At 39.2% G+C, this 24899-nt stretch overlaps 1 protein-coding gene across 1 annotated transcript in view; it reads right to left on the minus strand.

The window, feature by feature from the left end:
• Positions 1-24899, minus strand: part of LOC128646845 (latent-transforming growth factor beta-binding protein 4-like) — a 377095-nt gene that overhangs the window by 183958 nt on the left and 168238 nt on the right. Inside the window, exons 5-7 of the mRNA XM_053699646.1 lie at positions 16783-16911; positions 7327-7449; positions 5415-5537 (exon numbers count right to left, since the gene is read on the minus strand). Coding sequence (XP_053555621.1) covers positions 5415-5537; positions 7327-7449; positions 16783-16911 — 375 coding nt within the window. The remainder of the gene's footprint in view (positions 1-5414; positions 5538-7326; positions 7450-16782; positions 16912-24899) is intronic.

The raw sequence follows: 24899 nt of genomic DNA on the forward strand, positions 1-24899 counted from the left end.
AGGATGTCGTCTGTGGCAGCAAGGAGGATGGTCTCAGGCTGGGAGGCGGGGGGCAGGGCAGTGGCTGTGGCATGGGAGAGACAAGCAGGAAGGAGAGCAGGCTTTTGTGCACTCAGCAAGAGGTATGTATGTGATATTAAGATGATAACTGAGATATTAGTTTGACACATGCTAAAGGTATTATGATCCTTTTAAATCATGAAAAATGTGATTTTTAAATGCATTTTAAAATATTACTAGAGATGTGCTCATGTTTAGTCTCTATAGATACATACTAAATTATATCAGATGGGACATGTATGTTAACCAGATAAGTTTATTAATATCAGGAAATAGTGAGTACATTAAATATACAATTAAAAGATATATGGCCAGATTACGAGTTTTGCGTTATGGCTGCCTTGCAACTTATTTCCACTCTCACCTTTAGTAGCACTGGTATTACAGGTTTTCAAAACCCGGTGTTTGTGGGCGATATGGCAGCGTTGAGCTCCATTGAGCTCCATACCGCACCCAAATACCAGCGCTGCTGTGAGCTGCTTATATGTGCTCGTGCAAGATTTCCCCATAGACATCAATGTGGAGAGCCGTCTAAAAAAAAGCCTAACATCTGCAATAATGGAGCGTAAAGCTCTATAATGCAGCCCCATTGATTCCTATGGAGAAAGAAAATGTATGTTTAAACCTAACACCCTAACATAAACCCGAGTCTGGGGGCGGCAGATTAGGGGTTAATAAGTGTAATGTAGGTGGCGGTGACATTGGGGGTGGCAGATTAGGGGTTAATAATATTTAACTAGCGTTTGCGATACGGGAGTGCGGTGGTTTAGAGGTTAATATGTTTATTATAGTGGCGGCGATGTCCGGAGTGGCAGATTAGGGGTTAATAATTGAATTTTAGTGTTTGCGATGCGGGAGGGCCTCAGTTTAGGGGTTAATACGTAGTTTATGGGTGTTAGTGTACTTTGTAGCACTCTAGTTATGAGTTTTATTATACGGATTTCTAGCATAAAACCCATAACTACTGATTTTCAGGTGGCAGTACAAATCTTGTAGTTATGGGCTGTACCGCTCACTTTTTGGCCGGACAGGCAAACTCGTAATACCGGCACTGTGGAAGTCCCATTGAAAAATGACTTTTTGAAGGTGCGGTAGTTACGTTACGTTACGGACAAAAAGGTGTGCGGTACAGCTGTACCTGCAAGACTCGTAATACCATCAGTAGTAAAAAAGAGCCATAACGCTGCTTTTTCACTCATAATGCACAACTCGTAATCTAGTCGATAGTAAGCTATTAGCAGTGCTAATAAGGAAAGTGCAATTCTAGTTGTCTGCTGCCCCCTAGTGGACTAAAACTGGTATAATCCCAATAAGCCAAGAGATGTTCAGATCCGAGGGCCTATCACAGAGACAAGCTTCCGTGGGGCGTATCCAAACATTCACCAATGATTACAAAACAGATGCAGGGCCTATCACTTGAAAAGCTCACGCATAGGAGAAAAAAGGGTCTTTGTTTGCTAAAATGTTGACTGATAACCTTGCTGCCATTTTGGGACACAGTCACTATAAGCGAAATTGGGCTACCTTTTCTTATCCATATTTCAAAATACCTCTCTTATTTATGAGGTGAATTGGACTTATCTGAGAAAGCTGAAACACTCAATTGGTTTATGTTATAAAGTGTATGCGATTGTTAAATATATATTTAATATTTTAAACAAAGGTATTCTAAGGCTATAGTTAAATTGCATCTGGTAATTAAAAGAACATAGGCTAGATTACGAGTTTTGCGTTATGAGTGAAAAAGCCTCTTAACGCTGCTTTTTCACTACCGCTGCTATTACGAGTCTTGTAGGTACAGCTGTACCGCACACTTTTTTGGCCGTCACGCAACGTAACTACCGCACTTTTTAAAAAGTCCTTTTTTCAATAGGACTTCCACAGCGCCGGTATTACAAGTTTGCCTGTCCGGAAAAAAAGTGAGCGGTACAGCCCATAACTAAAAGATTTGTGCCGCCACCTAAAAGTCAGTGGTTATGGGTTTTATGTTACAAAGCCGTAACATAAAACTCATAACTAAAGTGCTACAAAGTACACTAACACCCATAAACTACCTATTAACCCCTAAACCAAGGCCCTCCCGCATCGCAAACACTAAAATTAAATAATTAACCCCTAATCTGCCGTTCCGGACATCGCCACCACTATAATAAACATATTAACCCCTAAACTGCTGCACTCCTGCATCACAAACACTAGTTAAATATTATTAACCCCTAATCTGCTGCCCCCAATATCATCGCCACCTACATACACTTATTAACCTCTAATCTGATGTCCCTAAAATCGCCGCAACCTACATTACTGTTATTAACCCCTAATCTGCTGCCCCCAAAATCGCTGCCACTATACTAAAGTTATTACCCCTAAACCTAACCCTAAGTCTAACCCTAACCCTAACATAACCCTAACCCTAGCACCCACTAACTTTAACAAAATTTAAATTATTCCAAATAAAAATTACAATTAATACCTACATTTTTCCTATTTAAAACTAAATACATACTTACCTGTAACATAAAACCTAAGGTAGCTACAATATGACTAATAGTTACATTGTAGCTAGCTTATGTTTTATTTTTATTTCACAGGCAAGTTTGTATTTATTTTAACTAGGTACATTAGTTATTAAATAGTTATTAACTATTTACTAACTACCTAGCTAAAATAAATACAAACTTACCTGTAAAATAAAACCTAACCTGTCTTACACTAAAACCTACCATTACACTAAAATTAAATACATTAAATTACAAAAAAAAAACATTTATCTAAATTACAAAAAATAATAAACACTAAATTACACAAAGTAAAAAAGAAATTATAAAATATTTAAACTAATTACACCTAATCTAATAGCCCTATCAAAATAACCCCCCCAAATGAAAAAAAATCCTAGCCTACACTAAACTGCCAATGGCCCTTAAAAGGGCCTTTTGCGGGGCATTGCCCCAAAGAAATCAGCTCTTTTACCTGTAAAAAAAAAATACAAATAACCCCAAACAGTAAAACCCACCACCCACATAACCAACCCCCCCCCCAAATAAAAACCTACCATTGCCCTGAAAAAGGCATTGCCCTGAAAACCTAACACTAACCCCCAAAGATTTTGAAGATCGGACATCCATCCTCATCCATCCAGGACAAGTCTTAATCCAAACGGCAAGAAGTCATCTTCCAAGCGGGCAGAAGTCTTCATCCAGACGGCATCTTCTATCTTCATCCTTCCGACATGGAGCGGCTCCTTCTTCAAGACATCCGGCGTGGAGCATCCTCTTCTTTCGATGGTTCTTGAAGAATGAAGGTTCCTTTAAATGACGTCATCCAAGATGGCGTCCCTTGAATTCCGATTGGCTGATAGAAATCTATCTATCAGCCAATCGTAATTGAAGCTCAATCCTATTGGCTGATTGCATCAGCCAATAGTATTTTTACCCTTTAATTCCGATTGGCTGATAGAATTATATCAGCCAATCGGAATTCAAGGGATGCCATCTTGGATGACGTCATTTAAAGGAGGTTTAAACATACCAAACTTACCTGTAAAATAAAACCTAACATGGCTTACACTAAAACCTACCATTACACTAAAATTAAATACATTAAATTACAAAAAAACATTTATCTAAATTACAAAAAATAATAAAAACTAAATTACACAAAATAAAAAAGAAATGATAAAATGTTTAAACTAATTACACCTAATCTAATAGCCCTATCAAAATAAAAAAGCCCCCCAAAATAAAAAAAACCCTAGCCTACACTAAACTGCCAATGGCCCTTAAAAGGGCCTTTTGCGAGGCATTGCCCCAAAGAAATCAGATCTTTTACCTGTAAAAAAAAAATACAAACAACCCCCCAACAGTAAAACCCACCACCCACACAACCAACCCCCCCCCAAATAAAAACCCACCTAAAAAAACTAAGCTCACCATTGCCCTGAAAAGGGCATTTTTAATGGGTCTGGCGTTTGCGGGCGATATGACTACGTTGAGCTCCATTGAGCTCCATACCGCAGCCAAATACCAGCGCTGCTGTGAGCTGCTTTTACGCGCTTGTGCTGTTAGGTTTAAATAACTTGCAAGTTAGCAGCGAGGCAGCCATAACGCAAAACTCGTAATCTGGCTGCATATTTGGTGTTTTAAGTTATATCCATAGCCCTGTGTAAATTAGAATCAGTCATATTCAGCTAAGTAATTTACTTGCTAGACAGGGTTTTGCACTCCAGATTTATAAGTCTGTCATTATAGTGAACTTTTTCAGAATTGTACATAAACTGGTTATTGTGATTAAATCCCTGGTAGTTATTAATTAAGCATTGTTAAGCTAATAGTCCATATTCTGATATTTGGAGTGAACTAAGCTGGATAAGTATAGACTGTGCTGGGATTCTCATGCATGGTGTTTATTGTAAGTAAGGTTAATTTTAGAGAAATATTTTTATGATCTGTGGTATAGAATATTAGAATGGAATAAACGTATATAATTGATTCACAAGCTAGTCTCTATTTAAATATAATTCAATGTGCATATAAATGTAACTAATATAAAGAATTTAGGAATAAATATTAATTGTTTTGTATATACATTTTAATTGGAGGTTATTTTAAAGAGTAATAATAAATAATTTATATTTATAACCTGGTATATACTGACAAGAGCCTCATCTCACACATGTCGCAGCATTAAACACAATAAATAATATTATGCACAAATCCCCCCCTGTTCAATAACCCCCTTTTTGAAGGTATTAAACCTTGATTCTATATAGATAAAAGGAGACACACTGTGACCCTGTCTTCTTGCGTTATCATATGAGTATAAATGAAACAATCTTACCAGAATCTATGTCATGGAACAGGAACATGGCCTTTAAAGTGTGACAGGTTAGTAGCATTGCTCCTGACATGGACTTGAGAGAAGAAAGCAGGCAGTGAAACTCGTCAACTCTGATTGCCCATGGAGCTGTTAATCTGAGTCGTGATGGTTTTGCAGAAAGACTCTCCCTCCATCTCCGACTCTAACTTTCACCCATGCTCTCACTGAGAGGCTGACAGGACTACTAAAACCTCCAGTCCCATTTCAAAGAGTACTACCCTCCATAAGAGACTACTCCAAATCTTCCGACACTTCTCTGCGAACTTCCTGTGACAAAAGGCAAAGAATGACTTGGGGATGAGGGGAGTGGGGGAGGTATTTAAGCCTTTGGCTGGGGTGTCTTTGCCTCCTCCTGGTGGCCAGGCTCTTAATTCCCACAAGTAATGAATGAAGCCGTGGACTCTCCTCCCATTGAGATGTAAATAACAACACTGTTTTATAACTTAATAAAATATTATGTGATTAGCAGGACTTACCAACACAGGTTGTTCCCTTATAGTCAGCTGCATAACCAGTGTCACAGATGCACTTGAATGAGCCACTGAGGTTCTCACAATGTCCATTTCTACACAGGTCTCTCTCTGTACATTCATCTATATCTGTATGAGCAGAACTGTACGTTAGATGTCACATTAGTCACAATACAATAATAATGATTAGATCTCATACTTAAAATTTTGCAGAAGGGAGAGGTAACATTTTCTTATTGGTATTAATTAAGAGAAGTACAGCAATTAAGAGGGTCATTTATATCAATTTGATCAAGCTCTGATAGGTTTGAGTAGCTTACCCCTCCATCAGTTCTGAGAACCTTTCACTGCACAAAATAGTGTGTGCAGGGATAAGCTGTCTCATGTGAACATGATTTTATAGAGAACCAATTTATGTCCAAAAAGTATCCAGGGAATCTGTATTCTATAACATGCAGGCCTTTCTTTAATAAACTAACGTAACATGAACATTGTTATTAATGGAAAAACTTATCATTTTATTTTTACCCCTGGTTGATTACAGTTTGATGGAGTATCTAAGTATCTGTGTGATCAATACCTCTTATGACACAAAGTTACAATATGTGCACTCTCATCTTTCATAGCATTCCTGGAACCCCCTAATCTCTTTCTCCTCCCACATCTTCTCTTTAACCTGAAGAACATTATTTAAATTGTAGATGTATCAGTGGTTTCTTCCCTACCGTTTCATGTTCAGAGTAAAAAACATCATTGCACAGACTTAAAGAGGTAGAGAATGCTCCTATAATACCTGAAATGCTAAGGATGCGGGATGGTCTGCTTAGGTCTTCAAAGACTACACCCTGATTTCCCCTCTTAACACCCTATTAAATAATTCAGTTTCCCCTTTTAACATTACTACATTTTTCAAAATACTGAATGAAGAGATTTTATATAAAGTAACACAATGTTTTTTCATATTTATATATATATATATATATATATATATATATATATATATATATATATATATATATATATATATATATATATATATATATATATATATATATATATATATATATTATACTGTTTACTCTCATTGGTTAAACTAAACATGTGTGTTAGTTTATACTTGTTTGTTACTATACAGTTTGTCACTCACATACCTATCTGATATTATATTATTTGTTTAAGTTACTTGGGGATAATGGAAGTGATTCTGGATTTGTCAGATTATTATTTCATGTTTTTCATGTGTGTTATTTGTAAGTTGGTGTGTATGGGGTAACCATCTTGGTAGGTGGTTAGGGTGACCATATTACCACTTTAAAAAGGGACACATATGAAAAATACATATGTCAGGGTTCTTATAATGGAACTTATTCAAAACATTTCTTAAAACAGCCCTGACATATGTATTGTTCATATGTGTCCCTTTTTAAAGCAGCAATATGGTCACCCTATTAATAAGCGAATAGACTTGCAGGGTCGCTAGTAATAAAATTACACACTGTAATGAATTAGAGCATGTAGTTTTAGTGCTAGAAACCTCCTCTGTGGGGGTTAATAAGTAGGGTGACCATATTACCACTTTAAAAAGGGACACATATGAAAAATACATATGTCAGGGTTCTTATAATGGAACATATTCAAAACATTTCTTTAAACAGCCCTGACATATGTATTGTTCATATCTGTCCCTTTTTAAAGCGACAATATGGTCACCCTATGGGTGGTGCTGTTTGGGGAGGGGCTTATTGTTTAAGGTGCTCTAGTTTGCTATATAGTTTTACTGTGAGCAGGGGTCTTATACCATAAAAAACACGTGTGCAGAGAGTGCACCTTTTTCCTTCTGTGTTTTGTACATAATGATTAGAAAATAACAACACTGTTTTATAACTTAATAAAATATTATGTGATTAGCAGGACTTACCAACACAGGTTGTTCCCTTATATTCAGCTGCATAACCAGTGTAACAGATGCACTTGAATGAGCCACTGAGGTTCTCACAATGTCCATTTCTACACAGGTCTCTCTCTGTACATTCATTTATATCTGTATGAGCAGAACTGTACGTTAGATGTCACATTAGTCACAATACAATAATAATGATTGGATCAAACTAACAAGCTATTTAGTCATCATCACCTGTCACATTTCACATCATTTAAAGTTAGGGGGGTGTTAGGTTTAGGGGTTAGTTTAATTTATAGTTTAATGTTAGGTTTATTTTTATTTCACAGGTAAGTGTTTATTTATTTAAATATAGTTATATTGCAATTTTAATTTAAAGATAGGGGGTGTTAGGTTTAGGGGTTAATAGTTTAATTTAGTATTTTGCGATGTGGGGGGCTGGCGGTTTAGGTGTTAATAGGTTTATTTAGTGGTGGAGATGTGGGAAGCCGGAGCAGGGATAGGCAAGGTGTCCATGACTAGCCCTTGCAGTGTCTGCCACAACCTTAGTATATCTTTTATTTCTGATTAATTAATAGGAATAAAAAAAATATGTAGTGTGAATAAAGTTAGTTGCTTGTCAAGAGACTGCTAGCGATATTGAGTGATAAGTTATGGAAAAAATAAAGCCTGAGTGAAATACTGGATGTGTATCTGCATCTGTATAATAACACCCAGCACTATATAATGACACAGTAGTGACACTGGCACATGCGTATAGCCAAACAAGGGCTGGTTATAGGGTCAGTGGTATCTGCATCTGTATAATAACACCCATCTCTATACAAAGACACAGTAGTGACACTGGCACATGGGTATAGCCAGAGGAGGGCTGGTTATATGATCAGTGGTATCTACATCAGTTTAATAACACCCAGCACTATATAATGACACAATAGTGACACTGGCTCATGGGTATAGCCAGAAAAGGGCTGGTCATAGGGTCAGTGGTATCTGCATCAGTATAATAACACCCAGCACTATATAATGACACAGTAGTGACACTGGCTCATGGGTATAGCCAGAGGAGGGCTGGTTATAGGATCAGTGGTATCTGCATCTGTATAATAACACCCAGCTCTATATAATAACACAGTAGTGACACTGGCTCATGGGTATAGCCAGACAAGGGCTGGTTATAGGGTCAGTAGTATCTGCATCAGTATAATAACACCCAGCGCTATATAATGACACAGTAGTGACACTGGCACATGGGTATAGCCAGAGGAGGGCTGGTTATAGAATCAGTAGTATCTGCATCTGTATAATAACACCCAGCACTATACAATGACACAGTAGTGACACTGGCTCATGAGTATAGCCAAAAGAGGGCTGGTTTAAGGATCAGTGGTATCTGCATCAGTATAATAACACCCAGCACTATATAATGACACAGTAGTGACACTGGCTCATGAGTATAGCCAAAAGAGGGCTGGTTTAAGAATCAGTAGTATCTGCATCTGTATAATAACACCCAGCTCTATACAAAGACACAGTAGTGACACTGGCACATGCATATAGCCAAACAAGGGCTGGTTATAGGATCAGTGGTATCTGCATCAGTATAATAACACCCAGCACTATATAATGACACAGTAGTGACAATGGCACATGGGTATAGCCAGACAAGGGCTGGTTATAGGCTCAGTGGTATCTGCATCAGTATAATAACACCCAGCGCTATATAATGACACAGTGGTGACACTGGCACATGGGTATAGCCAGAGGAGGGCTGGTTATAGGATCAGTGGTATCTGCATCAGTATAATAACACCCAGAATTATATAATGACACATTAGTGACACTGGCTCATGGCAGAGGTGTAACTAGAAACCACAGGGCCCAGGTGCAAGAATCTAAGAAGGGTCCCCCCACCCCAAAAAAAAAGTGAATTTGATATATATACTTTATAAAGTGACCACAGTAGTCTGTGACATTGTCCAGCCCCCCCCCCCGTACTGTATATAGTGGTACTGTATAGACTGACACTGTTTACCCCCTGTCCCCCCATGCTGTAGTAACAAGGTCTGTAATTTGCTGGTTCCACAAACATACACACAGATACACACACACATACATGCATAAATACACACACAGTCACACACATACATACGTACACACACACACACACACACACACACATAACCACCAATAGGTAAAACAGAAACACTAACCCCTGTAGTCAGAGACACTAGTGAAGCATCATGTCACACTCACATGATATCAGTGCAGGCAGTGGCAGGTCAACATTTTTTATTGTAAAACAATTTTATTTATTTTTTGAAAGCTGGGCCCCCACTTTTGGGGTCCCAGTCGCAATTGCGCCCTCTACACCCCCTGTAGTTTTGCCTCTGGCTCATGGGTATAGCCAGAGAAGGGCTTGTTATAGGATCAGTGGTATCTGCATCAGTATACTAACACCAAACACTATACAAAGACACAGTAGTGGCACTGGCTCATGGGTATAGCCAGAGTGATAAGTTATGGAAAAAATAAAGCCTGAGTGAAATACTGGATGTGTATCTGCATCTGTATAATAACACCCAGCTCTATACAAAGACACAGTAGTGACACTGGCACATGCATATAGCCAAACAAGGGCTGGTTATAGGATCAGTGGTATCTGCATCAGTATAATAACACCCAGCGCTATATAATGACACAGTGGTGACACCGGCACATGGGTATAGCCAGAGGAGGGCTGGTTATAGGATCAGTGGTATCTGCATCAGTATAATAACACCCAGCACTATATAATGACACAGTGGTGACACCGGCACATGGGTATAGCCAGAGGAGGGCTGGTTATAGGATCAGTGGTATCTGCATCAGTATAACACCCAGCTCTATATAATGACACAGTGGTGACACTGGCACATGGGTATAGCCAGAGGAGGGCTGGTTATAGGATCAGTGGTATCTGCATTAGTATAATAACACACAGCACTATATAATGACACAGTGGTGACACTGGCACATGGGTATAGCCAGAGGAGGGCTGGTTATAGGATCAGTGGTATCTGCATCAGTATAATAACACACAGCGCTATATAATGACACAGTAGTGATACTGGCTCATGGGTATAGCCAGAGGAGGGCTGGTTATACGGTCAGTGGTATCTGCATCAGTATAAAAACACCCAGCTCTATATAATGACACAGTGGTGACACTGACACATGGGTATAGCCAGAGGAGGGCTGGTTATAGGATCAGTGGTATCTGCATCAGTATAATAACACCCAGCACTATATAATGACACAGTAGTGATACTGGCTCATGGGTATAGCCAGAGGAGGGCTGGTTATAGGATCAGTGGTATCTGCATCAGTATAATAACACCCAGCGCTATATAATGACACAGTAGTGACACTAGCACATGGTTATAGCCAGAGGAGGACTGGTTATAGGATCAGTGGTATCTGCATCAGTATAATAACACCCAGCACTATATAATGACACAGTGGTGACACTGGCACATGGGTATAGCCAGAGGAGGGCTGATTATAGGATCAGTGGTATCTGCATCAGTATAACACCCAGCTCTATATAATGACACAGTAGTGACACTGGCACATTGGTATAGCCAGAGGAGGGCTGGTTATAGGATCAGTGGTATCTGCATCAGTATAATAACACCCAGCACTATAAAATGACACAGTAGTGACATTGGCACATGGGTATAGCCAGAGGAGGGCTGGTTATAGGATCAGTGGTATCTGCATCAGTATAATAACACCCAGCACTATATAATGACACAGTAGTGATACTGGCACATGGGTATAGCCAGAGAAGGGCTGGTTATAGGATCAGTGGTATCTGCATCAGTATAATAACACCCAGCACTATATAATGACACAGTAGTGACACTGGCACATGGGTATAGCCAGAGGAGGGCTGGTTATAGGGTCAGTGGTATCTGCATCAGTATAATAACACCAAGCACTATAAAATAATGTTATTAATTTCAAATGTACCTTGGTGTCCTTCACTAAGGTCTGTACTTTGGAAAATGTCCACCACAGCCTTTGTCTGTGCCTATCCCTGGGCCGGAGGTTTAGGGGTTAACAGGTTTATTTAGTGGCAGCGATGTGGGAGGCCGGAGGTTTAGGGATTAATAACTTTATTATAGTGGCAGTGATGTGGGAGGCCAGAGGTTTGGGGATTGATAACTTTATTTAGTGGCAGTGATGTGGGAGGCCAGAGGTTTGGGGATTGATAACTTTATTATAGTGGCAGCTTTGTCAGGAAGTGGCGGATTAGGGGTTAATAGCTTTATTATAGTGTTGGCGAAGTCAGTTGGTGGCGGCTTAGGGGTTATTAGGTTTGTTTAATAGTCACGATGTGGGTGGGCAGCAGATTAGAGGTTAATAAGTTTTAAATACTGATTGTGATGCAGGAGGGCGGCGGTCTAGGGGTTAATAGGTAGTTTATGGGTGTTACTATACTTTGTAACAGTTTAGGTATGAGTTTTGTGAAACATTTTTGTTATGCAAAATCCATAACTACTGCTCTCAGATGACGGTATGAATCGTGTTGGTATAGGCTGTAACACAAGCTTTTTATCCTCAACGCACAACCTGTAATATCGGCACTATAAAAATCCCACACAAAAACGTCATTTTTTTTTTAAGTGCGGAATTGACGTTGCGTTACAGGCTAAAATGCTTGTGTTACAGCTATACCGACACGACTCGTAATATGCGTTCCTGGCCATTACGCTGGAATGGCCATTTTTTCAGTGTTAAAAGCCATACCGCAACACTTCTAATCTAGCCGATTGTTTGTGCAATACTTGGTGTGTTGGGTTATACAGACTTGTTTGTTACTATGCAGTTTGCCATTCACATATCTCTCTGAAATGCTATGTGTTTGTTTTTTCACTTTGGGATAATGGAAGTGATTTTGGACTTGTCACAATATTATCTCGTGTTTTTAATATTTCTATTGATAAGTTCCAACCCTAATTTTACCAATATATACAGTTGAGAACTGGTTCTGTGAAGCCTTGGCTCTGAAATTCAAAGTGGCTCTGAATTATAAGTGGCCGAGTTAAGAAATGGAGTTAAATCCATAATGCTATCATCTAGAATGCTCTACTAACAACATGAAGCATTGTTCTAACTATTCATCATCTCATCTCTCCACAGGTATGCATTTCTTTCTCTGCATTTCTTGCCCTGGTTGTTATCCCACGTCCCTTTAATGTTTTTTCAATATACTGGTATGCATTTCTTTCTCTGCATTTTGTGCCCTGGTTGTTATCCCACGTCCCTTTAATGTTTTTTCAATATACTGGTATGCATTTCTTTCTCTGCATTTCATGCCCTAGTTGTTATGCATTTCCTCTGATGTCTGAATTTATGACTTTTTCTGTATAATTGTTATCAGCTCCATTGTATAATTTCTGTGTGCATCCCCCAGCCATTTGCTCACCCCCCCCCCATCTAATTTACAAGTGTGTAACTCCAGTCTTCCTAACTAGTCTACTTGTAACACAGCTGCCTTGAATCAAATCATTCCAACCCTAATTTTACTACTATATACAGCTGAGAGCTGGCTCTGAGGCCTTGGCTCTGAAATTCAAAGTGGCCGAGTTAAGAAATGGAGTTTAGAAACTGGAGGGGAAACTGCAGACCCCACTAACAGGTAATCCTTACTAACTGTACACCTGCACAATGCTCTCTATGTCCTTTCTGATCTTTCTGTCTGCCATCTTCCTAAAACTCACTGCATGCCCTTATAACATCAATAATCCCCACACTATCCTTATCTCTTCCTCCCTCCTCTCATCCCCTATGCTGTCCTCTCATGAACTACTCTGTTTCCTTAGCAATACTTGCCCATCTTACTCTCCTGTGTCTAGTCATATGCGCTCCTACAAGTCCCACTCTCACCTTCTGTCACTCTCACTGCTACTACTGCTTGCTTCTGGTGATGTCTTTCCTAACCCTGGCCCTGCAGCAATCACCACACTCATACACTCTCGCTCAGTCCCCAACAATACAAACTCAAGGTCACGCAATCCCAACAATCTCATCTCCATTAACCCACTGCGCTTATCCCCTCTCTTTTCTTGTGCCCTCTGGAATGCACGCTCTGTCTGTAACAAACTTACAACTGTTCACGACCTGTTTGTTTCTAAGGCTTTCAATCTTCTAGCAATTACTGAAACCTGGCTTTCTTCCTCTGACACTGCTTCCATTGCTGCTCTAACGCACGGCGGTCTCCACTTTAGCCACACACCTAGGCCAGGTGAGAGACATGGTGGCGGTGTTGGACTCTTACTTTCCCCTTCCTGCTCCTATCAGCACCTCCATCCTCATCCATCTCTCTCCTTCTCCTCCTTTGAAGTCCATTGCATCCGCATTTTCTCCCCCCTCTCCCTCAAGGTGGCAGTTATCTATTGCCCCCCTGGACCAACCTCCCAATTCCTCGACAACTTTCCTGGCTTTCTCACTTTCTCTCTACAAATACACCTGCTCTAATCTTAGGGGACTTCAACATCCCCATTGATAACCCATCTACCCCTGCTGCCTCTAAACTTCTCTCACTCACAAACTCCTTTAGTCTTTCACAATCCACCCTATTCCCTACTCACCTTGACGGACACTCTCTTGATTTGGTATTCTCCTACCTCTGCTCCCCTTCTGATGTCACCTGTTGCCCATTTCCCATCTCAGACCACCATCTGCTCACCTATAATCTCAATATACAGGCTAAACCTATTTCTACCCCCCGCCTCCGCACCTGTAGAAATCTGCACACTGTGGATCCTCTCCAACTTTCTAACCTTATTCAAAAACGCCTTCCCCACACTTCCATGGTATCCTGCCCTGACCTTGCTACACACCACTATAACAATACTCTTTCCTCTGCACTCGACACCCTTGCTCCTCCACAAATACGCAAAACCCCACGTCTTCAGCTCCAGCCCTGGCACTCTCAGCAAACGCGCTATCTACAAAAATGCTCCCGTGTTGCTGAACGTGCCTGGAGGAAATCCCGCTCTGAACACGATTTCCTGCACTATAAGTTCATTCTTTATTCTTACTCCTCTGCCCTTCACTTAGCCAAGCAAAACTACTTCTCTTCTCTCATATCTTCTCACTCCTCAAACCCTAAACGTCTCTTCTCCACTTTCAACACTCTCCTCTATCCACCTGCACCACCACCCTCATCTGACTTTAGTGCTCAAGACTTGGCAGATTACTTTTTCAACAAAACACTTACCATCAGAAGCAACATCCCACCACAAGACTGCAACCTTTCAACTGCGCCCCCGGTCAGCCCCTCCAACACTCTCAGTACCTTCCCCCCAACCACTGAGAATGAAGTGAGTTCCCTAATATCTTCCTCACACCTCACTACATGCCCCCTTGACCCTATCCCTTCACATCTAATACCCTCTCTGTCCTCTACCCTCACCCCAGCTCTTACTCACATATTCAACCGATCCCTTACTACTGGTTCATTTCCATCATCCTTCAAACATGCAAAGGTCACCCCCATCCTCAAAAAACCCTCCCTCGACCCCAATTCTCCTGCAAACTACCGCCCCATATCACTACTTCCGCTAGCTTCTAAAGTCCTGGAAAAACTAGTTTTCGATCGCCTAACACACTTCCTATCCTCCAACTCACTGCTTGACCCCCTGCAATCTGGCTTCCGTCCCCAACACTCAACTGAGACTGCCCTCACCAAGGTTACTAATGATCTTCTTTCTGCTAAAAACAATGGCCACTATTCTATACTTATCTTACTTGACCTGTCTGTTGCCTTCGACACTGTTGACCATCCCCTCCTCTTACGGACTCTCAGCTCCCTTGGGCTCTGTGACATTGCCCTCTCCTGGATCCACTCTTATCTCTCTAATAGGTCCTTTTCTGTCTCATTTGCTGGTGACTCATCCTCTCCACTGCCTCTGTCTGTTGGAGTACCTCAAGGCTCTGTTCTAGGCCCTCTACTCTTCTCTATTTATACTTCCTCGCTGGGTCAACTTATTAGTAGCTATGGCTTCAACTATCACCTCTATGCTGATGATACTCAGATCTACCTATCCACCCCTGCACTCTCTCCGTCTGTCCTTTCCCACATCAGCAGCTGCTTATCTGGCATTTCTTCCTGGATGGCCTCTCACCACCTAAAAATCAACATGTCCAAGACTGAGCTTCTTCTAATCCCCCCAACTAATTCTACTCCAGTTTCTAACTTTACTATCACTGTCGGTGACACCACTATCTCCCCATCACCCCAAGTCCGCTGCCTTGGAGTTACACTCGACTCCAATCTGTCCTTCATACCCCACATCCAATCGCTCTCTTCATCCTGTCGCAACCACCTACGCAATATCTCCAAAATTCGTCCTTTTCTGAGTGCTGAAACTACTAAACAGCTAATCCATTCCCTAGTAATTTCCTGGCTTGACTACTGTAACAACCTACTAACTGGCCTTCCTCTCTCCCACCTCTCCCCCCTTCAATGCATCCTAAATGCCTCTGCTAGGCTAATCCACCTCTCCCGACGCTCTGTATCTGCCGCACCCCTCTGTGAGTCCCTTCACTGGCTCCCCATTCACAGCAGAATTAAATTCAAAATTCTCACTTTGACCTACAAGCCCTTACCAATGCAGCCCCCCCATACCTGTCCTCACTCATCAACAAATATACTCCAGCCCGTCCCCTAAGATCCAACAACGATCTACTCCTTGCCTCTTCTACCATCACCTCCTCTCATGCTAGACTACAGGACTTCTCTTGTGCGGCACCAACCATCTGGAACGCACTTCCTCGTGCTGTTAGACTTTCCCCCAACCTCTCCTCCTTTAAACGCTCCCTAAAGACCTTCTTGTTCAGGGAAGCCTATAACCAAATCAGTAGCTAATGAATTCCATTTGCCTAATAGTTGCCCTCATCTAACTTCACACTAACATCATTCCCACCTTTGCAGTCCCCACCTCCTGTTTCTCACCCTCCTACCCATTTAGATTGTAAGTTCCCACGGGAACAGGGCTCCCAATTCCTCCTGTATTTGTTTGTTAAATTTTGTCTGGTGTCTCATATTGTACTGTCCTTTTATCTTTGTTACCTATGAACAGCCCTGCGGAATCTGTTGGCGCTTTATAAATAAAGAATAATAATAATAATAATAATAATAATAATAATAATAATAATAATAATAATAAGTTGGTGTGTATGGGGTTACTAGGTAACCATCTTGGTGGTTGGTTCTGTTTAGGGAGGTAGTTGTTGTTTTATGTGCTATAGTTTGCTATATAGTTTTGCTCTGAGGATGGGTCTGATACCATGAAATGTTACTACAATAAACGCACGTGCTGAGAAAGCACTTTTATCCTTCTGTGTTATGTACATAATGATTAGAAAATAACAACACAGTTTTATAACTTAATATAAGATTATTTTATTAGCAGAACTTACCAACACAGGTTGTTCCCGTATAGTCGTCTGCATAACCAGTGTCACAGATGCACTTGAATGAGCCACGGGTGTTTCTACATTTTCTAAAATTTCCACACCGGTCTGGCCTCTCTGTACATTCATTAATATCTGTATGAGCAGATCAGTACGTTAGATGTCAAATTAGTCACAATAAATAATATAATAATGATTAGATCTAACATCTATATTACATATGTTTCTCTCCACGTATGCTCTGTATTTCTTGAAATCAACATACTGACACACTGTATTATGTGATCATGACCTAGATTACAAGTTTTGTGGTATGGTGAGGAATTTTCATACCGCCTGTATTACAGGTTGTGCGCTCCGGCTAAAATGCTTGCGTTATGGTCTATACCGCCGCGATCCATTCCGCAACTGAGGCCAATAGTTATGGATTATGCAAAACAAAAATGTTTCACAAAACTCATAACTAAACTGTTACAAAGTATAGTAACACCCATAAACTACCAAATAACCCCTAAATCGCCATCCTCCCACATCCCAAATACTATATTAAACTTAATAACCCCTAATCCTTCGCTCACACACATAGCCAATACTAAATAAAACTATTAACCCCTAAACTGCCAGCGCCCACATCACTACTACTATAATAAACCTCTTAACCCCTTAACCACCGTCCCCCACATCACTAATATTAAACTAAACCTATTAACTCCTAAACCGCCGGACCCCCACATTGCAAATCACTAAATTAAACTATGAAAAGACTGCGAAAAAGTAAAAGAAATCTAGCATTACCAAAAAAAAAAAAAACAGTTAAATTACGAAAAAAATAAAAACAGTAACGGCTAGATTTAGAGTTTTGTCGGTAAAAACCCACGTATCTAACGCCGCTTTTTTTCCCAACGCACCCTTTAATCAACGCTGGTATTTAGAGTTGTCTGAAGGGCTGCGTTAGGCTCCAAAAAGGGTGCGTTGAGCCTAATGTACCGCCACTTCAACCCACAATACCAGCGTTGCTTACGGTAGCGGTAAGCTGGCAAAACTTGCTTGTGCACGATTCCCCCATAGGAAACAATGGGGCAGTTTGGCCTGAAAAAAAACCTAACACCTGCAAAAAAGCAGCGTTCAGCTCCTAACGCAGCCCCATTGTTTCCTATGGGGAAACACTCTCTAAGTCTACACCTAACACCCTAACATGAACCCTGAGTCTAAACACCCCTAACCTTACACTTATTAACCCCTAATCTGCCGCCCCCGCTATCGCTGACACCTGCATTATACTATTAACCCCTACTCTGCCGCTCCGGACACCGCCGCAACCTACATTATCCCTATGAACCCCTAATCTGCTGCCCCTAACACCGCCGACACCTATATTATATTTATTAACCCCTAAGCTGCCCCCCCAACGTCGCCGCTACTTTACCTACACTTATTAACCCCTATTCTGCTGACCGGACCTCACCGCTACTCTAATAAATGTATTAACCCCTAGACCGCCGCACTCTTGCCTCGCAAACCCTATAATAAATTGTATTAACCCCTAATATGCCCTCCCTAACATTGCCGCCACCTAACTTCAAGTATTAACCCCTAATTTACCGACCGGACCTCGCCGCTACTCTAATAAATTTATTAACCCGTAAAGCTAAGTCTAACCCTAACACCCCCCTAAATTAAATATAATTTTAATCTAACAAAATAAATTAACCCTTATTAATTAAAGTATTCCTATTTAAAGCTAAATACTTACCTGTAAAATAAACCCTAATATAGCTACAATGTAACAAATAATTATATTGTATCTATTTTAGGGTTTATATTTATTTTACAGGCAACTTTGTATTTATTTTAACTAGGTACAATAGCTATTAAATAGTTAATAACTATTTAATAGCTACCTAGTTAAAATAATTACCAAATTACCTGTAAAATAAATCCTAACCTAATTTACAATTAAACCTAACACTACACTATCAATAAATAAATTAAATAAATTAACTACAAGTACCTACAATTAAATACAATTAAATAAACTAAACTAAATTACCAAAACAACAAACACTAAATTACAAAAAATAAAAAAGATTACAAGAATTTTAAGCTAATTACACCTACTCTAAGCCCCCTAATAAAATAACAAAGCCCCCCAAAATAAAAAAAAATTCCCTACCCTAATCTAAATTAAAAAAGTTAACAGCTCTATTACCAGCCCTTAAAACGGCTTTTTGCGGGGCATGCCCCAAAGAAATCAGCTCTTTTGCCTGTAAAAACCCCCACAATTCCACCCCCAACATTACAACCCACCACCCACATACCCCTACACACTGTATTACAGTATTTGTAATGTCAAAAAAGATTTGAATAAATTGGTGCTAAAATATAACTTTTATTTGTATTATAGTATTTTGCTGTCCTCACTTGGAATTTAAAAACACATCTCCTTCAGTTGCCATATGTTTTAAGTTTAAATATTTTGGGCGCGATCCGATATACGGCGTAGTTTGCGGCGCAAGCGAGGGAACCCGCGTCACCCGCAGTTTCAGCTCGCATCTCAAGCTATCCAATATACGGCGCCGTCAGATGCTAACATGCCGTAAGTCGGATAAACCAGCGATGTCCAGAAATCTGCTCAAATAGAAATTTCTGGCGTCGCCAGTGACTTACGGCACGTTAGAAACTGCCGGCGCCTACAAAACCTGACTAAAGTATGAAATCACCCGCACTGTCTAACACGCCTCCCTAACATAGCCCGACACGTCTAACCCTTTATCCGCTATCCCCCTCACTATCCTAACAATAAAATATGTATTAACCCCTAAACCGCCACTCCCGGAGCCCGCCGCAACCTAATAAAGTTATTAACCCCTAAACCGCCGCTCCCGGACCCCGCCACCAGCTATATTAAATCTATAACCCTCTAAAGTGAGCCCCTACCCCACCGACATCTATCTTACCTACCCCCTAAAGTGAGCCTCTACCCTGCCACCATCTATTTTAAAATTATTAACCCCTAATTTAATCCCCCTACCCCGCCGCCATCTATATTAAATTATTTAACCCCTAAAATACTAAACTATCCCTACCACTAAACCTAAGTCTAACCCTACAAATAGCCCTGAAAAGGGCTTTTTGCGTGGCATTGCCCCAAAGTAACAGCTCTTTTGCCAGCCCTTAAAAGGGCTTTTTGCAGGGCTTTGTCACAAAGTAAACTGCTCTTTTGCATCTAATCTACATCCCCCTACACCGCCGACACCTATAATAAATGTATTAACCCCTAATCTAATCCCCCTACACCGCCGCCAGCTATATTAAATTATTTAACCCCTAAAATACTAAACTATCCCTACCACTAAACCTAAGTCTAACCCTACAAATAGCCCTGAAAAGGGCTTTTTGCGTGGCATTGCCCCAAAGTAACAGCTCTTTTGCCAGCCCTTAAAAGGGCTTTTTGCGGGGCATGCCCCAAAGAATTCAGCTCTTTTACCAGCCCTTAAAAGGGCTTTTGGCGGGGCTTTGTCACAAAGTAAACTGCTCTTTTGCCTACAATCTATATCCCCCTACACCGCGGCCACCTATAATAAATGTATTAACCCCTAATCTAACCCCCCTACACCGCCGCCAGCTATATTAACTATATTAACCCTAATTATATTAGGGTTAATATAGTTAATATAGTTATTATATTATATATTTTAACTATATTAACCCTAATTATATTAGGGTTAATATAGTTAATATCGTTATTATATTATATATATATATATTAAGTATAATAACCCTATCTAACTCTAACATCCCTAACTAAACTCTTATTAAGATTAATCTAATATTAATATTATTAATTAAAATATTCCTATTTAAATCTAAATACTTACCTATAAAATAAACCCTAAGATAGCTACAATATAATTAATAATTATATATAATAAAATTTCCCTACCCTATTCTAAATTAAAAAAAGTTCAAAGCTCTTTTACCTTACCAGCCCTTAAAAGGGCTTTTTGCGGGGCATGCCCCAAAGAAAACTGCTCTTTTGCCTGAAAAAAAAACACAGTACCACCCCCCAACATTACAACCCACCATCCACATACCCCTAATCTAACCCAAACCCCCCTTAAATAAACCTAACACTACCCCCCTGAAGATCTCCCTACCTTATCTTCACCACGCCGGGCCAAACTCCTCATCCGATCCGGGTGATGTCTATCCAAGCGGTAAAGAAGATTCAAGTTCAATCTGATTGGCTGAACCAATCAGCCAATCAGATTGAGCTCGCATTCTATTGGCTGTTCCAATCAGCTAATAGAATGCAAGCTCAATCTCATTGGCTGATTGGTTCAGCCAATCGGATTGAACTTGAATCTGATTGGCTGATTCAATCAGCCAATCAGATTTTTCTACCTTAATTCCGATTGGCTGATAGAATCCTATCAGCCAATCGGAATTCGACGGACGCCATCTTGGATGACGTCATTTAAAGGTACCTCATTCGTCGTTCAGTCGTCGGCCGGGATGGATGCTCCGTGTCGGTGGAGCGAAGAAAGAAGATTGAAGATGCCGCTTGATGGAAGATGCTGCCGGATGGAAGAAGACTTTGCTGCCGCTTGGATAAAAACATCGCCGGGATGAAGACTTCTTCTTTACCGCTTGGATAGACATCACCCGGATCGGATGAGGAGTTCGGCCCGGCGTGGTGAAGATAAGGTAGGGAGATCTTCAGGGGGTAGTGTTAGGTTTATTTTAGGGGGGTTTGGGTTAGATTAGGGGTATGTGGGTGGTGGGTTGCAATGTTGGGGGGTGGTATTGTGGTTTTTTTTTCAGGCAAAAGTTTTCTTTGGGGCATGCCCCGCAAAAAGCCCTTTTAAGGGCTGGTAAGGTAAAAGAGCTTTGAACTTTTTTTAATTTAGAATAGGGTAGGGAATTTTTTTTATTTTGGGGGGCTTTATTATTTTATTAGGGGGCTTAGAATAGGTGTAATTAGCTTAAAAATCTTGTAATCTTTTTTTTATTTTTTGTAATTTAGTGTTTGTTTTTTTTGTAATTTAGTTTAGTTTATTTAATTGTATTTTTAGATAGATATTTGTAGTTATATTTAATTTATTGATAGTGTAGGTGTATTTGTAACTTAGGTTAGGATTTATTTTACAGGTAATTGGGTAATTATTTTAACTAGGTAGCTATTAAATAGTTAATAACTATTTAATAGCTATTATACCTAGTTAAAATAATTAACAATTTACCTGTAAAATAAATATAAACCCTAACATAGCTACATAGCTAGTAATTATTTTATAGGTAAGTATTTAGATTTAAATAGGAATATTTTAGTTTATAATATGAATTAGATTTATTTAATAAGAATTTAGTTAGGGGTGTTAGGGTTAGATAGAGTTAATATAGTTAATATAAATACTATAGTAACTATATTAACTATATTAACCCTAATATAATTAGGGTTAATATAGTTAATATATATAATGTAATAACTATATTAACTATAATATACTTAGGGTTAATATAGATAATATAGCTGGCGGTGGGGTAGGTAGATTAAATTAGGGGTTAATAATTTTAATATAGATGGCGGCGGTGTAAGGGGCTTACATTAGGGGTTAATACTATTAATATAGGTGGCGGCGGTGTAGGGAGGGCAAGTTATAGAGCAAAAGAGCTGTTTACTTTGGGGCAAAGCCCCGCAAAAGGCCCTTTTAAGGGCTGGTAATAGAGATAATTATTTTAGGGGGATTAGATTAGGGGTTAATAATATTAATATAGCTGGCGGCGGTATAGGGGGATTAGATTATGGGGTTAATAATTTTTATATAGGTGGCGGCGGTGTAAGGGGTCAGATTAGGGGATAGATAAGGTAGATGGCAGCGGTGTAAGGGGTTCACATTAGGGAATAGATCAGTTAGATGGTGGCGGTTTTAGGGGCTCACAGTAGGGGGTTAGTTTATGTAGATGGCGGCGGTTTAGGGGTTAAATACTTTATTAGGGATTGCGGCGGGGGATCGCGGGTTGACAGGGAGATAGACATTGTGCATGCGTTAGGTGTTAGGTTTATTTAGCAGCTAGTTTAGGGAGTTACGGGGCTCTAATAGTCAGCGTAAGGCTTCTTACGGCTGCTTTTTGTGGCGAGGTGAAAATGGAGTAAGATTTCTCCATTTTCGCCACGTAAGTCCTTACGCTGTATATTGGATAACGAACTGCGCTGGTTTGGTATACCTGCCTATGGCCCAAAAAACTACGGGCGACGGCAGAAATATATGCGCGTAACTTCTAGGTTACGCCGTATAAGTGATACCAAACCAGCGCAAATATTGGCGTCGCCAGCTTTTGCGGGCGACGATTTTTATCGGATCGAGCCCCTGGTTGTTTAAGGTAGTAGGAATTGTTAACAGTAATATCCACAGCCTAATAACCTTTTGGTTATTTTTCTAAATTATTATAGCCTTTATGATGGCTTGTTTTCAAAAAATATTTTGATTATAGGCTTGGAAAAGAAAATTGAAATTCCTATAGAGTAATTATGTCTATGATCTTAGTATCAGTTGGAGGGTGACTAAAGATAAGAAGTATTTCTCGTGTGGCTACTTTTTGTTGCTAATGAATTTTGATAGACTTAATTTCAATTGTGCATTTAGTATGATGTTTGTGCACACTTGGTTACTACAATGTTCACGTAACCTGTGGTTTTGTTGCTTAATGTGACTTAATATTTCCAAAATCACACATTGGTTGGGAGGAGGTTCTTAAATTTACTGCAGCAAATACTGTTATAATGTTTCTCAACCTAAGTGTACAGCTTTAATTGTACTACTATTTTGAGAGCAGTTATACTCGTATTTATTTAAGTGTTGCTATAACTTATGGTTTTCACTTGGGTGTTTGAACAGTCTTGAGCTCATAAAGATAAAATTCTTAAATTACCAATAACTATCAATAGTATTTTGTTTGTTAAATTACGTATACAGCTTTAATTATACTGTTGTTTTGAGTACTGTGGTACTTGATATTGTTCCCTTTCAGCTTTCATTTTTTTATTTCAATTGTAATCGATCTTTAATAGGCTTGTTTAAATTCAAGCCTTGTATTTAGATCTAGTATGCTGAAATATTTGAGTGATTTCAGTAAATATTGAGTAGCTTGGTACGTTATCTAACTAAATACATATTATATTACATTTGCGCCTTGGAACGGAAACAAAGTGTTTCTTTGTAAATATATTTCCAGTATAATTTTGTCACCGTTAGGAACTTCTTAGTATGTTTTGCTGTATATTTACTCAGGATTTATATAGTCACAAGAAGTTAGTCCTTTTAACTCAAATACTGTTACTGTTATAGCAAAACAAATGTATTAGTTATAAGATATGCTTTAAGCGTATATCATCTATCAATTCCTACTACCTTAATCAACCAGATATTTAAACTTAAAACATATGGCAACTGAAGGAGATGTGTTTTTAAATTCCAAGTGAGGACAGCAAAATACTATAATAAAAACAGCTGTCTTTTTTATTAACACAAATAAAAGTTATATTTTAGCACCAATTTATTCAAATCTTTTTTGACATTACAAATACTGTAATACAGTGTAAAAAAGCATTACCCTTTCCAACATAATTCACATACCAGTGACTTATGTTATTTAAGAAATATTTTATTAGGGGGCTTAGAGTAGGTGTAATTAGCTTAAAATTCTTGTAATCTTTTTTTATTTTTTGTAATTTAGTGTTTGTTTGTTTTTTGTAATTTAGTTTAGTTTATTTAATTGAAGGTAATTGTAGGTACTTGTAGTTAATTAATTTAATTTATTTATTGATAGTGTAGTGTTAGGTTTAATTGTAACTTAGGTTAGGATTTATTTTACAGGTAATTTGGTAATTATTTTAACTAGGTAGCTATTAAATAGTTATTAACTATTTAATAGCTATTGTACCTAGTTAAAATAAATACAAAGTTGCCTGTAAAATAAATATAAACCCTAAAATAGATACAATATAATTATTCCTTATATTGTAGCTATATTAGGGTTTATTTTACAGGTAAGTATTTAGCTTTAAATAGGAATACTTTAGTTAATAAGGGTTAATTTATTTAATTAGATTAAAATTATAT

This window comes from Bombina bombina, chromosome 2 (assembly GCF_027579735.1).
Source record: "Bombina bombina isolate aBomBom1 chromosome 2, aBomBom1.pri, whole genome shotgun sequence".
NCBI lineage: Eukaryota > Metazoa > Chordata > Amphibia > Anura > Bombinatoridae > Bombina > Bombina bombina.